Source organism: Loxodonta africana, chromosome 5 (assembly GCF_030014295.1).
Source record: "Loxodonta africana isolate mLoxAfr1 chromosome 5, mLoxAfr1.hap2, whole genome shotgun sequence".
NCBI lineage: Eukaryota > Metazoa > Chordata > Mammalia > Proboscidea > Elephantidae > Loxodonta > Loxodonta africana.
Window position 1 is genome coordinate 21995951 of NC_087346.1, and position 15927 is coordinate 22011877.

General features: G+C 34.8%; 1 protein-coding gene across 10 annotated transcripts in view; it reads right to left on the bottom strand.

The window, feature by feature from the left end:
- AFG2A (AFG2 AAA ATPase homolog A) overlaps positions 1-15927 on the bottom strand; it is a 352856-nt gene that overhangs the window by 220401 nt on the left and 116528 nt on the right. For 7 of the 10 annotated variants that reach the window (XR_010322021.1, XM_064285363.1, XM_064285361.1 and 4 more), the window contains one exon: positions 13758-13884. Coding sequence is in view for 9 of the 10 variants with exons in the window: in XM_064285363.1 (XP_064141433.1) it covers positions 13758-13884 (127 nt within the window). In the remaining variant the exon portion in view is untranslated. The other 3 variants (XM_064285368.1, XM_064285369.1, XM_064285367.1) reach the window with 3 other exon arrangements.

A 15927-nucleotide genomic window follows, 5' to 3' on the forward strand; every position in this document is an offset into this window, starting at 1 on the left:
CTTTAGAGGAAAGTTGTAAAATTCCATTAGAAATCTTTAAGGAAAAAAAAATTAGCGTCCTGAATAGCTCAGACATTCACTATTGAGGTAGAGGCTCATTCCAACAGTTTTTGTTAAAGGTACAGAAACTTTTGAGATTTTTTGTGGTTGTTTATTTCTCTAATTCTATACTGCTAGACTTCTGTTCAGTCAAAATTCTTATTATAACCGTTGCTAAAGACAAATGTCCTCAAAATAGCTGGAAAATTGCCCGTGAACCCATAACTGTCTATGACCAGGGTCGTCTTCTCATCTATGACAAAGAAACAATAAACCGTTCAAATCAAGTCCAGAGTCGGGGGTATTGGGGGGGTTATATATGGAATCTAAAAAGCAAAATCCAGGTGATTAGAACTGTATTCCATTCATTACTAACACTCCAATTCATCAGTACAATCACTCGTCCTAAAGGTTGAGCTGGTAAGGGTTTTGCAAGCTACTAAAAACTGTTTATTGCTAGATTTTTAAAACTGGACATAAGCCTGCAGCATACTACAGGCTATCACTAATGCAGGGGAAACTTTTAATCTCTGTGGAGATTGTCTGGGTAATTACGTGAGCAAAGGCTCTAGCTGACAGCACAGATAATACAATTCAGTTCCAGGCTAAAGTGCTGTATTTGTTTTTGTTGTTTTTCTCCTATCCTATCAGCAGCCTGTCTCCATGGATTTGTCTGGGGAAATGATAAATAGTAAAGCAAGCAACCCTCTCTATCCATCTAAATCACCCTCCCAAGCTAGGATCCCAAGCAAAGCTTTTGGGAGGACCATATTTTTAAGTGCAAGTTTACATGTATTATAAGTCAAACTCAAAACTAATTAAAATAAATGTGAAAAAAATGCACATACAGAAGGAGCCTTAATTCCTTAAAGTTCAAAACATATTAGGGAAAAAAAGTTAATGGCAATCATCAAATATTATAAATACGTGAATCAGAAAATACATGAAACGCCTGGTACCTGTCCCCTGGTAACTAAATTACAGTAGTTACCAATCAAATCTGACTACCAATGACCATCTGTGTATAAAAAAACCAGTTGCCCCCAAGTTGATTCCGACTCATGGTGATGCCACGTGTGTCAGGGTAGAACAGCGCTCCACAGGATTTACAGTGGCAGATTTTTCAGAAATTGATCACTAGGGCTTTCTTCCAGGGCACCTCTGGTGAACTCGAACCTCCAACCTTTCAGATAACAGTCAAGCTTGTTAATTGTCTGCACCACTCAAAGATTCTGAATATTTAACATTCAAGGTGTCCTCCACATCCAAGAAGTAAGATTTTAAACAGATATTAATTTCATCAAAAGTAAATGGCAAGTTCATTTTGACAAAAATGAAAATATCAAGAAAAGTAAACACATAGGAAAAATCTAAACAGTTTCTGTGCTCTTCTGGGACACATTTAGAAGGACCTTTAGAATGCTGAAAACAAAATAATTATTAATGTCTGAGAATCAGATAAAGAGGAGTAGTAAAAAAATTCTTTATTCTGTATTTAAATTGCTAACCTCCGCATTTTGTACTTTTGGCCAAGCATTCCAACAAAATGCTTCCATACTCCTTGTCTCTGATAGCAGGGAAACTGAAGGTGGAAGTAATTATGTTTTATAAGACTTAAATGTGCTAGATAAACAAAAATGGTCTATAAAAAAAAAAATCACATCCTTAAATCAAGAACCATCTTTGACTAATATAATTGTGCAACATGGAAAGCACTAGTGACAGACTCTAGCATGAAACTCAAAAGTGGACTGCATCTCTGAGTTTCAATCTCAACGACCATAGGAACATATAACACAAATAAAAAAGGTTAACAATTTAGGTCAGGATTTTTTTCCCCTTCTATTTCTTTATCATCTTATTTGCCTTTAGGAAGAGACTATGACTTTTTTTGGCAATTACAAAAAATACCTTAATACCAATATTAAATTACTTTTTAATTTAATGTTTCTAAAACCAAAGAAAAAGGCCTTCCATTTAAAGGGAGGTTCTAAAGGATTTTGGAGCCAGAGTTCTGAATTCATTTATTCACTCATTCTACAGACATTAATTCAAGGCAAACTTGATATTAATAAACAGTGTTCACAAGGCCATCCTTCAATAGTAATTACTAAAAATTAATGTAATGCATACATCTAACTCTCTCCTGGCTTTATGGTCTAGTACAAAAAAGAAAAAACTAAATTTGTGATAAATAAGAGGTAGGAATGGGAGGCAGCCATCATGAGCAATTTGGTCAGTTACAAAATTTAAGTATAAATACTAAAACTTAAGCCTGCCAATTTTTCCAAATTAGTGTTCTTTTTCATATGCCACTAGAAGACTATAATACATAAACTTTATCTGAAATGCAAATTTCTTGTTTGCTGCAGGGGTTTTCAGTCTTTAACCAAATGAAAGGCTTAATGAATCCTTTTCATTTTCCTACTAATGGTTAAGGACCTGACTACTAACTGAAAAACTGGCGGCTTGAACCCACCTGGAAGCACCTCGCAAAACGAGTCTGGCAATCTGCTTCTAAAAGATTCCCACTAACAAAAAAAATAGCCTTGAAAATCCTATGGAGCAGTTCTACTCTGTACACGTGAGGTCAACTCAGCTGCAACTAACAACAACATTAAATCTAAAATCTGAGAGGAAAATTTAAGCCTCTATACTAAGCTGAGAATACCAACTTCTGTGCAAAATCAGGACACAAGTGTTCACAGGTCACATACCCTCAAATCACAATAAAGATAATACATCATTCTTAATACCTTAAAAAAGGAAAACTAACTAAATAAGGTAATTTATTCACTCATAGACAACTAAACATCTGAATTTCGAAAAACTACAGGTAGAAACTTATACGAAGAACTACAAAATGTAGTTAACATCAATTTCCTGACTAATATATCATGCAAATCTTGGTTAATAACATGAACAAATTAAATTACAGTGATGAAAAGTACCATATAACATCCCAGTCTCTTTAATAATCAGTTTATTTAATACACATGTTCTTGGATAATTCATTTATACACAATATTTTTATTTTAAAACTTCTGAAATTTTAAATAAAAATAAATTTAAAAATCATGTTGGTGATTTAGGTATATGTGTGTATATATAGTTGTATAAGCCTAACAAGTGTTATGAGACTGGGAAAGGTGAAATGAAAGACTATACGTTAACTTAAAATTAGAAAGAGATGGCTTTAAAAAAACAAGGTGGTATTTAGCCCCTCTATGCACCATTCCCTAGAACGAGTACAGCATCTCCTATTGTATAACCCTAAACCAGTTGCCATGGAGTTAATTCTGACTATACCTCAGGTTATTTAAAGGCATATTACATTATGAAATTTTAAATTTTTAAGTTATATAGTATAAATTTTATCAGCTCTAAAATTTTTCCGTAAAGTGCAGATACAGGATATATTGGATGGCACATAATGGCAATAAATGAGAGATGTAGGATAAAGACCAAGGTATTGAGAGTCTGGAAGCCCTGATTTAAAACCCTGATTCATCACTTATTAGATCTAGGACCATGGCAAACTATTTAATCTCTCTGAACATCTATTTTCTCATCTCTAAATGTAAATAGAAATACCGCTTTCCAGAATGGTTAGGAGAATGACAAGTTACTGTAGATTCTCAATTAAACATTATAAAAATTGTTATTATCTTACGAGTAATATTTCTGGATTTATCTGACACCATTCATATTTTCAGTTTTGTATTTTATTCTATTTTTTATGTCAAATATGATACCTAAGGAAAAAACACTGCAGAGAAATACATGAAAGTATATAATGTCCATTTCCTGTAGTTCTACCTATATATTCAACATACACATTACAGTTTCATTTAGACTACATTTTAATTTTTTGTTTTCCATGAAAAAATCCTTTCTGCTTATGAGAACATTTGGTTTTCCTCACTGTCTGAAGGGATACAGGTTTAGGTCACAAACGTAAATGTGAAATATCAACTCATGGAAACTTGGCTGCAGAATACTGTTCTCTTTACCAATTTTGCAAACGATGTAGGCAAGGCAATAAACTATCACCAAAACACAGCCAGGAATATAACTGAAAGAACTGAAGTTCCATGAAAAATTATTCTTAATTATTTTTGCATTAATTAAACTCTTAAACACATTACTTCCTCAAGCCATCAGGGTAGTTAACAGAAGCTTTCATCTTAGTGGGCATTTTTTTATTCAATAAATACATTATTAAACTTACCCAAAACATCCTTTACTGAAAACTTACCACACTGAGAAAAAAAAAAAAAAAACACATGTACAGCAGTACATAACTGGAAACAAAACAAGGAGGCAAAAACATAGAAAACACCATTCTCCCAGTGAAAAACAAAACAAAAAAAAAAACCAAACCCACTATTGTTTAGTGGATTCCAACTCATAATGACCCTATATGACAGAGTACGAGTGTTTCCAAGGTTGTAAATCTTTACGGAAGCAGGCTGCCACATCTGTTTCCCACAGAGTGGCTGGTAGGTTCAAACCGCCGACCTTTCGGTTAGCAGCCGAATGCTTTAACCAATGCACAGCCAGAGCTCCTTTTTCTTAGTGAAGAACATATAAAACAAAAAATATTAACAATTAATCTCAGTAAATCTATTATTTGCATTTGTAATCAGTAAGATCACAGCTGATATTTGAAAATGCTGATGTTTCCCAAATGTATTAATACAGCTAATAAGAAGGACATATAAGGCAGGTCTCCTCCATACTAACTACTACTACGTGTTCCAGGCACTTGGAATATATCGGTGGAGAAAACAGACAAAATCTTTGCCCTCATGGAGCTCACACTCCAGAAGGGTGAGAGAGACACAGTAAATAAGTACGCTGTATGGTAATAAACAACATAGAAAAAACAACTGAGTAGCATAAAAGGGGATCAGGAAAATAAGATGGAGAAAAGGAGTTGGGACATCTATGACGTCAGATAACTAATATGGTTGCTACTTAACAGACTCATTATTATTATTTCACATAAGTGAGATCTGTCTTATGAGTATTTCCTAGCTCTTATAATTAATACAAGATTTTTCAAGCTGTGCTATAACTGGTAATAAAAAAGAATCTTAAACATTTTTGTAGGGCATGTTTGTTTTTGCCTCTTCATCACAGGTACTCAACAATTAAAAAGCCAACTAACATGATTTATCTCACAGTTTTGGTCCAAAAAGCTTTACTTTTCTTTAACCTAAGCATACTTTATTACATTATAATGAAAACCAAATTGGAAATTGTCCTTAATATATGCAATAACCAATATATTGGATCAAACAGATATATTAAATCACCTAGCATGGTACATGGTACATAATGTATAATGTATAATGACTGCTAATAACCTCTCCAGAGTCCTTGGGTAGCACAAAACATTAAATGCTCCACTACTAACTAAAAGATTGACAGTTCAATCTACCCAGAGGAGCCTCAGAAGAAAGGTCTGGTGATCTACCTCTAAAAGCTCACAGCCATTTAAAATCTTATGAAGTACTGCACCACTCGGAAACACGTGGGGTTGCCAGGAGTCAGAATCAACTCGACAGCAACTGGTTTTTAATTCCCTCCCCACTATGTAACCTTCCCTTGTCTCCTTGCTCCTACTAATCCAAAAAACCACCCCCTCCAATTCATGAAAACCCACATTTAAATTTAAATCCTGATTCTTTAAGTAAATTATACAGTACGACACACAGATAAATTTCTACTACTATTTTTAAAAGCAAAGACAGTTCCTCTTGTATCATCCTTTGGTTGCGGGAGGGAGAGCGTCTAAAAGCAGGGGAGGGAGAGCTTCTAAAAGCAGTAGAGTCTTCACTCAGGAAACATCTCAGGTGAGCATCACCATCTGGTGTCAAAAAAGAGTAACTGCAATATCAAATTTATTGTCAAACAGGGAACACAAAATCTAGAGTCTGAAACCTAAGATCCATTTCCCCCAAATCTACTCTAATGAACATCAGCATCAGTAAAAAAAAAACTTTAAAAGTTTACATTGTTCATGTTTTCTGATTATAAGACTTAAAAATGTACTTTGAATTAGGCTGTATGTATCTCAAAGAAAGGAGCTGAGTTTTGTTACACCTTCTCATCCTTTTTTCCACTCCATCCAAACACAAAGACACACATATATAACACACACACCGACACACACAACGCAGGCACAAAAATGTCCTTTCATTATTGTTGATACTCTCTAAGCACTTTAAAAGTGATCACTAAATTAGCCCGTCTACTAATGACTAAAACATTCAATACATGACTTCAGGTTTAGTTCTCGGCTACACTGCACATTAGGTCCTAAATATTGCTTTCAAGGAGCATTAACAACACAGTAGAAGAGGCTCTTCCAAATTTAAAAATGATTTAACTTTAATCATATAGTTAGACATTTCTGTTCTAACGAAATTATTTTCATTCATGGCAGATTTAAAAAAGTTAATAGCATATTAAATAGAACCAAAATATTACAGGCTGATCAGACATCTGTGAAATGAGAAAATATGCAGCTCAACAAGTTTTCCTTTTTCAAAGAGTAATAAATTTTAAGTGAAAAAGTTAAGGTGTTCTTCAACTGTCAACCAAGGTTTTTATTATACAACAGCAGCCTTAAGGCTGATTTACAGCTTTTTCCCTTTTTCTGGCAATCACGTGGTTAGAAAGAAAAGTTACTTTTGCACACCTGGATAACATTCACTTGCTTTATAAGCTGTCTGTAAAAACGAACTTCTAAATGACAAAAGTTTGAGAAAGTAGTGCTCTAAAAGGCTTAAAGAAAAAAAAAAGCAGAAACTTGTGTTTGGTAAATAGAATCCTTTCATGCAGCGTTTGGAATCTCTATTACTATCTGTGCATTACAAACTAAGAGAACTGTAGAGCTGAGTGATACATCAGGATTATCTAGTACATTCTGACAGGTACAGAAAAAGAGGTCCAGAGAGGCTAAATAATTTCAAAGAATACACAGTAAGTTAGTAACAGAGCCAGAATTCAAAACCAAAATTCCTGCATCTGTATTTGTCTACCATAATTCATCCATTGTTTATTTCTCACTATTTCAGAACATTCTATTATGTTCTACATATAAGATTCTCGTCTCTATCATCTGTGTTATCCGCTACCTGTGTCAATCTCATTTTCCTCTAGACTCATTTAAGCAATCTTTAGAAAAACTTTGTGGTTCTTGTACAAACAATACACATTACAGATTTTACTAAACTTCTAATAGCTTAAAAGGATAGGCCATCAAACTTTTTCTGTAAAGCACCAGATGGCAAATAATGTAAGCTTCACAGGCCATACAGTCTCTATTGTAACTACACAACTCTACTACAGTAGTGCAAAAGTTGTCATAGACAATACGTAAACAAAGGCACATGGCTGTGTCCCAATAAAACTTATTTATGAAGACTGAAATTTGAACTTCATGTGATTTTCATATGTTACAACCATTCTCAGATCACAGACTGCACAAAAACAGGTATTGGGCCACATCTGCCTTACAGGCCCATAGTTTGCTGACCCCTAGAATAAACAGTCTTTATCTTATAACAACTAAATGAAATATGATCCATATATGCATACAACCCTTAATCCAACCTGTCTTCTGTCATCTCTCCCAACTCCCCCATCTCCAAAGCTGAAATTCTTAGTTACTGCCACAGAAAATATACTGAAAACACTTAGAACTTTAAAAAAGCAAACAAAGAACACCCCACAAACCAAAAACAAAACCAGTTCTGAGAGTCCCGTGAAGAGGTGGTAAACCTGATGTTGCACGAACCCTCCTAGGTCTGACCACACTGCAGCTCACCTTCTAACCTCCAAAGACTCTCCACATAATTTTGAAATAGTATTAAAGATTAATAAGCATCCTTTCCTTAAATACTTTTGGGAAAGTATAAAGTTATACTGCATTTAAACTTTTAATGTCTATTGTGTCAAGTGGCTGTTTTTTTAGTTCTGACTTAGCTGAGAAAAGCAACAGTAGAAGAGCAAGACTTATAACAGGAAGGGTGGAGAAAGAAGTCATCCATAAATATACTCAGAGCCTTTCTTATGGAGGTATTTTTGGAACACAGTTTGTTTGAAAATTGAGAGCCAAGTATATTTAGCTTATTTGCTGACACTTCTAAATAATGCTAATTTATTCCATGTTACAAAAATATCCATAAAACCAATCTTTAATTTACGACATGTAAGAAATAAAAACATTAAGTCTTATTTAACCCATTCAGCACAACTACTCTTCTAGAAAACCTGGCTGGAAAATTAATGCCAGTTCATCACTTTCATGAGTTAAACATACAAAGTTAGAAAATAACTTTGAACTCTGAATCATTTAAGACCTCTATATAACTTTCAAAATTCTCCACAATTAGGCAATCTTTTCTATAGGTGACTTAGAGCAGAATTTTAAAAATTCTACTAATTTAATGACTATCAGAAAAACAGGCTTATAGACTAGGGATAATACTTACAATAACAGCTATTATCGAGAGCTATTATGTACTAAGAACCAGTACTAGAAGAACCCAAAGGGCCTAAATTCAAAATATTCATAAAATTAAACTATTTTAAGCCTGTTTAACACAGCTGATGGGGGGGGGAGACATGATCATTTCCTCCTTAAGATTCAACACGAATGCATGAAATGGCATGGATTGGCACTATATTCTTCTAAAGGGGCCAAAAATAAGTAACACTTTAACAAAGAACAATATAAACTCCAAGAGCTTTGCCATTTAAATATTATTTGGCCATCAATAATAATTTAGTTGCTTGTTGTTCTAATGTCTCCTGATGCTGAGGAAATCCAGACCATTATCAATCTAATGTGTCTACTTGACATCACACAATCTCATTAATCTCTATCTCCTATCACATCTTGCCATTCTTATGCATACTGGGTACTTGAGGATGCAAATTCTCTTCACTCACCTTAAGCTGGAGGAGGTAAAAGGCCTATGGAGACTTCAGGATACTGAGACTACAAGCAATCACTTCACTCAGCCTATCTGGAATGTGAATGCGATCCAGCATGAAGTAAATTATGTGATTCCTGAATTGTGTGTCTCACTTCCTTTGCTGAATCCAGAATCCCCAAGAAACTCCTAGTCTCCCCAGGCTACATGAAACTGAAATACTGTCAGAATGAACACACTAAATATGCACAACATATGAGTGGCATAATGATATCAATTTCACTCCTCTGACAGTCCAAGAATTCTCCTTTCTAACTTACCAGTGTTACCACACTTAGGTCATCATGACATGCAAGTTGTGGCTTAACAAACAAAACTGTAAGGTATGCAAGCTAGTAATTTTCAAGACCAAACACCTGATTAAATGTAGCCAAAATTAGACTAAATATATATTTCTCAGAAACCAGAAAAGTCCTTTTTTTTTTCAGATGTAGGCTAAAAAACAAAATCTTTATTTTTTAGCATCAGCACACGAAATTAATTCTTTTGTCTCCTATTCTCTTCCTACTACAATTTTTCCCAGACAACACAGGTGGTGAAAACTATGTCTATTCATTTCATAACAGGAAGTGTCTTTAATCATCTCTTAAAACTGTTTTGTTTCTACCAGCACATTCTGGGCACATTTTGAACGCCATGTTCTAATTATACACGTGTTGAAACTTTTTCATAGTATTATTAAACAATACACAATGCTCTATAGTCATTCTTTGGAGGAAAAAATCTAGGAAGAAAAAAGGCTTCTGATGTAGTATATATCACGTGGGTAGTAATAACAGTATAACTGGAGAAAAAAATTCATGTTCCCTATGAATATGCAATTCTACATAAAACAGACATGGATTAACTATTAAAATATTTTTACAAAAATCACTGAATGTTTAAAGCAGAGTTTTTTTGCAAAAATACATAATACATGCCAAAACATTTAGACTATGTTAAATGTGCTAAATTCAAAGTTGTACTTGAAAGCACAGCACATCACTTGATGATTTTCAAACCATTACGTCATTTTAAAACACTTTAAAAAATTCATTTCAAGTTTATGTTTTGCTGCCAATAATGATTTTATTTCATCTACTGCAGATTTAAATTCTGAAAAATTTGAGGAGTAAATTAAAGACCTTTAGACCCACCCTGAGCTAATGAAAATAAGCCTTTGTATCTAATTAGCAAATACTTTCAGTATCTTAATTTAAATATGTTCACCCAAAACTTAAGTAGTTAGAGTAAGTTGGACATCTTTTTTTTTTTTTTAAAGCAATCAAAGTATGTATGTATGCCTGTGCATATGTAAGTATAGATGTATGTACACATGTATGTACATATGGAAACCCTGGTGGCGTAGCGGTTAAGAGCTACAGCTGCTAACCAAAAGGTCGACAGCTCAAATCCACCAGGCACTCCTTGGCAACTCTATGGGACAGTTCTATTCTGTTCTATAGGGTCACTGTGGGTTGGAATTGGCTCAACGGCAATTGGTTTGGGTTTTTTTTTTTTTTTGGTATATGTACATATACACATACATACACAACACACACACACATACATATTTGTACTACACTTCTCCCTGAACGAAGCTTCTTGAAGCAAAGGTTAATTAGTCAAGAGGTGTTAACAGGTTTTAATTATATTTGTACTTAAAACACTTCTTTTTTTGAACAATGAGGCTTTTTAATACCAAGGTATTAAAGGAAACATCTTATAAAGAATAAAAAATATGACTAGAATTTGGGTAATATATTCTCTAAATATTTCTGAAACTCTGTGATATTCAAGACTGTCATTTATGAGTTGCTATTCATGGAACATAACTGCCTTCTAAAGATAAATATTATTAGAAGGCAGCAAACAACCTGAAATGTAAGAACCACTTCCATCCTTTCAATCTCCAATCCTTGGAGACAAGTTCTGCTCAGAATCTGGTTAAGCATTTTCTTCAAGGTATCTAAGATGTCCTTGGCTGAAGTATCCTAAAGGGAATGGAAGTCATGTACCATTAACTTTGAAGGTTTTGATTTATTCTATATGAGCCTAAAAAAATTCATCGGGTTTAAAACCGTAGAGTGGCCCAAGAATAACTTCTAATCTCTAGGTTTATCTTACAAACTTCTCCAGGTTTTTTGTACCTGGTATCAGTGAGAACTGGGATAGATTATACCTTACTGTGGAACACAACAGGTAGGAATCAATTTAGATATTACGGAGAGAAAGGTAAGCAAGACAGACTGTAAATCAACAATTCTACTGTATTGATTATCAGACTTATAAAGTGTTTTGTATATAAAGAATGTGAAAAAAAGTATCCTTTAAAAATGAGTTCAAATTCATTTATTCTTTTCTACTTTAAGAGATTATATGTACAGTCTGAAGAAAGAAATACTTGGGCAAATATTTGCAAGGGAGAGAAATGTTGCATCTGAGGACATTTCAAAGAAGCTGGACTTATAGTCAATCATAAGACAGGCAAGGACAAATTGGTCTCAGAGAGAGTAGGAATTTGTTCTTTGTTCTCAGAAAAGAATTCAGGTAAGGTTGGGGGAAGGGCACTGAAGAGCACTTAGGTAGGGAAAATTTTATAAGACAGCCCCCAAATCCCTGTCCCCTGGTGGACACACATTCTCCCAGTTATTCAATCAAACACTAATCTGGGTGCTACTGTGAAGAATTTTTGCAGATGTAATTAAAGTTCTGAATTAGATGACTAAAAAAAAAAATTGATGGGGAGATTTTCCTCAGTGGACCTAGCCTGATCCGGTGAGCCTTCAGAAGGAACTCGGCTATCTCTAAAAAGTCCTTGGGTGGCACAAACAGTTGTGCTCAACTACTAACTGAAAGGTTGGCAGTTCTGAATCCATCCAGTGGCACAATGGAAGAAAGACACGGTGATTTGCTTCCATAAAGATTACAGCCAATAAAACCTTATGGAACAGTTCTACTCTGTAACGCATGAGGTTGCCATGAGTCAGAAGCAGCTTAATGGCAATAGGCTCTTCTTTCTTGGGGGTAACGGTTGGGAGGTATTCCTGGTGAAGGAAACTTGAAGCACGAGCGGGATAAACTATGATGGAAAGTTCCCACTGCTGTGTTTGAAGATGGAGAGGGCCAGATGACGGAGAATGTGGGCAGCCTCTAGGAGCTGAGAGTGGCTCCTAGCTGATAGCCAGTAAGGAAATAGGGACCACAGTCCTACAATCACAAAGAAGTGAATTCTGTCACAACCACATGAGCTTTCGATGAGAAACACAAACTCCTGATGAGAATGCAGTCCAAATGACAGCATGTTTTTACTCTTTAGTGAGACCATGAGCAGAGAAGTCAGTCATATCGTGCCCAGTTTCTTAACTACAGAGCTGTGAGCTAGTAATTGTGTGCTATGTTAAACTGCTAAATTTTTGATAATTTGTTACACATTAATAAAAAACTAATACCAACACTAACCAGGCTAAGTCATTTAGTTTTATTTAGAAGACCCCAGAGAAGCACTTAAATCCTACTTTAATATATACAGCTAATACTGAGGACATACAACATTAGGAAACCGAAGAAGGCCGTTATTAGATTAGGCCCTGTAGAAAAGAAATCTAAAAATTTTGGAGCTCACTAGCCATGGGGCAACTAGGAGACAAATGGCATAAAAATACAATGTATTCTTACCAGGAGAAAGGAGGTTTTTCTGGCTTCAGTGCCTTTAATTGTGAAACGTGGGATTAGGTAATCTTTAAAGGCTCTTTCAGCATGTTCTACAATCCTTGTTATGATACAGTCCTATCTTTTTGATAGACTTCAGAGATACCTTGGCACTGACCCAGATCCTACAAATGCTCGGAATCCACCTAGCTTCTCATAAAGTACTGCATCAGAAAGGGAAGGATCTGCTAAGGCCCAAAGTTTTCATACCTGCATTTGACCAAAGGGTCTTTATCATATACCAAAATACCTAACTGAACTAACACAAAGTTTACTACCCACATAAAAAGCTCCTTATCTTTTAAAAGATCATTTTTTAAATCTCATTTTTAAAACTTAAAGTGTATATACACGTGCATGGGGGAGCTCATCCACATGAAGTAATAATGCTAACAAAATAAAAATTGTTTTATGCTCTGACAGTAAATTTTTATTCCCAGTGTAAATCCTACTGAAAAATAATTACATATTAAGTATAAATTAAAAACCAAACCTGCTGCTGTTGAGTCAGTTCTGACTCCTAGCAACCCTGTAACTTCTTACAAAATAGAATCCATTGTCATTTCTATTCTAAAATTATTTTAAAAGCAACTGTTAGGTCATAACTTCTAGAATGTTGTTGATAATAACCTGAGTCTAACTAACACTAAACAGACAGAAATTTACTTCTGGATGAAAATGTTGAAAACTTATTAAGAATAAATCAGATGAAACAAAGAATCTCAGAATTTCAATTCTCTGGAGAAACATACTGAAAATTTGATTTAACAATGGGAGGGGGGAAATTGACAGTTAAAAAAGAGTTTCATTAATACTGAAACATAACAATAAATGCACAGGCAAAAGTTTTTCTTTGTTCTTTTCATTTCCTTTAGTTTAAGATCCTTTAGCATCCTCTCAATGAAAAACTTGATTAAAAAGAAATTGACCAAAAAAAAAAAAAAAAAAAAAACCTGACACAATCAAATGACCCAGTCCTTGATTTTACCAAACTTCCAAGTGTCCCCAGTTTCTTACCTTGTCTATCCTATCAGGGCGATTAGTAGCTGCCAAAATGGTCACATCCTTTAGCTGTTCAATTCCATCCATTTCTGTTAAGAGCTGAGCCAAAACACGGTCTGCTACATTCCCAGCACCTGAAGAACTAATTTTTTAAAATACAGTTTTAAAATCTGTTTACCTACTCTAAAACACTGCATTTTTATTATTTTTAAAATGTTACATACTCCATAACAAAAAAATCTATGACTGTTTCAAAATATAAAATGCATGTTTCAGAACTGATTAGAATGAGTATTAGATATAAAAGCTCTGAGAAGCAAGATGTAAGATTATTTAACATGGTTCATCAAATGCATAAAGAATTATTTAACTTAATCAGTATTTACACTCTACATGACAAGTATACTGATAGAAATTGGGAATAAAAAATTGAGTAAGATAAAAACCCTTTACAAGTGAAACTTAGAGCTTATTAAAGAGAACATATGTGAAACAAAAAAAACTCTTTACATACTTTTAAGTATTTCTGATGTCTCTTAATAATTTTTTAAATATTAAGCATTTTTTAAAGTTAATCAGCAGATTAGTCATCAAAATCCCTATTTCACATTTTCCTAGAAATAGGCAAAGAGAGCATATTATTATCTTCCTTTTGTTTATGGACCATGTCAATTACAAAGTCACTAGTGGACTCACTTGCTATGGACTGAACTGTGTCCTCCCAAAGAAAGTGTGTCAGTTTGGCTAGACAATGATTCCCAGTATCGTGTGACTGTCCACCATTTTGTCATCTGATGTGATTTTCCTATGTGTTGTAAATCCTACCTCTCTGATGTTAATAAGGCAGGATGAGAGGTAGTTATGTTAATGAGGCAGGACTCAATCTATAAGATTAGGTTGTGTCTTAAATCAATCTCTTTTGAGATATGAAAGAGAAAAGTGAGCAGAGAGACACAAAGACCTCATACCACCAAGAAAGTAGTGTCAGGAGCAGAGTGTGTCCTTTGAACCTGGGGCTCCTGTACTGACAAGCTCCTAGACCAGGGGAATGTTGATGACAAGAACCTTCCTCCAAAGCTGACAGAGAAAGACTTCCCCTGGAGCTGGTGTCCTGAATTTGGCATTCTAGCAACCTAAACTGTGAGAAAACAAACTTCTCTTTGTTAAAGCCATCCACTTGTGGTATTTCTGTTATAGCAGCACTAGATGACTAAGACAACACTATACCTTAAATTAATATCTTTTCCTTTGTTCACAAAAAGAGACTGAATTTTGATTTGTAAGAGGTCAACTCAACAGATCTTCCTGACAAAAAAAACAAAACAAAACAAAAAACCCTGATACCACACAATCAAAACTTCCCAGAATAATAACAATTCTTATTAGTAGCAATAACTGGAATTTACTGACATCTACTCAGAAATTAGAAATATGCCATAAACACCCAGGTGGACAATTATATCATGAAATAGCACTGTAAGTATTAAACGTATACAAATTCAGCCAGATGCACTCAGGGCGTGAGGAGGAAAGAAAGGGAAAGAGGATGGAAGGATCACACAATATACCTTTGCCTTAACGCCTGCGACAGAGCAACAGCATCTTAGATAATTATCATGTAACATATCTAGTAATAAGGTAATCAACTTCTCTAAATAACAGAATTTAGACCTCAACATGCATTACAAGTTCAAAAACTCATTATTTGAACTTTAAAACGGTTAAAATGGTTGGAGGAGGGAGGAAGAAAGACACAGTGTCTCTCCCACCAGGTCAATGGATAGGTTTGCTTAGAGCCTGGAGGCTAGACATAACATCTCCTTCAAGTTTACTGCCCATTATAAAAGAATCACCAAGCTCAGAGTATAACTTACAGTTAAAAGAAAGGTTCCCGTCATGGACTAAATTATGTCCCTCAAAAAAATGTGTGTATCAGTTTGGCTGGGCCATGATTCCTTGTATTGTGTGATTTCCCTATATGTTGTAAATCTTACCTCTACAATGTTAATGAGGGAGGATGGGCGGCAGTTGTGTTAGTTAGGCAGGACTCAATCTACAAGACTGGATTGTGTCTTGAGGCAATCTCTTGAGATATAAAAGATAGAAGCTAGCAGAGAGACAGAGGGACCTTATACCACCAAGAAAGCCATGCCAGGAGCACAGGGTGTCCTTTGGGCCTGGGGTT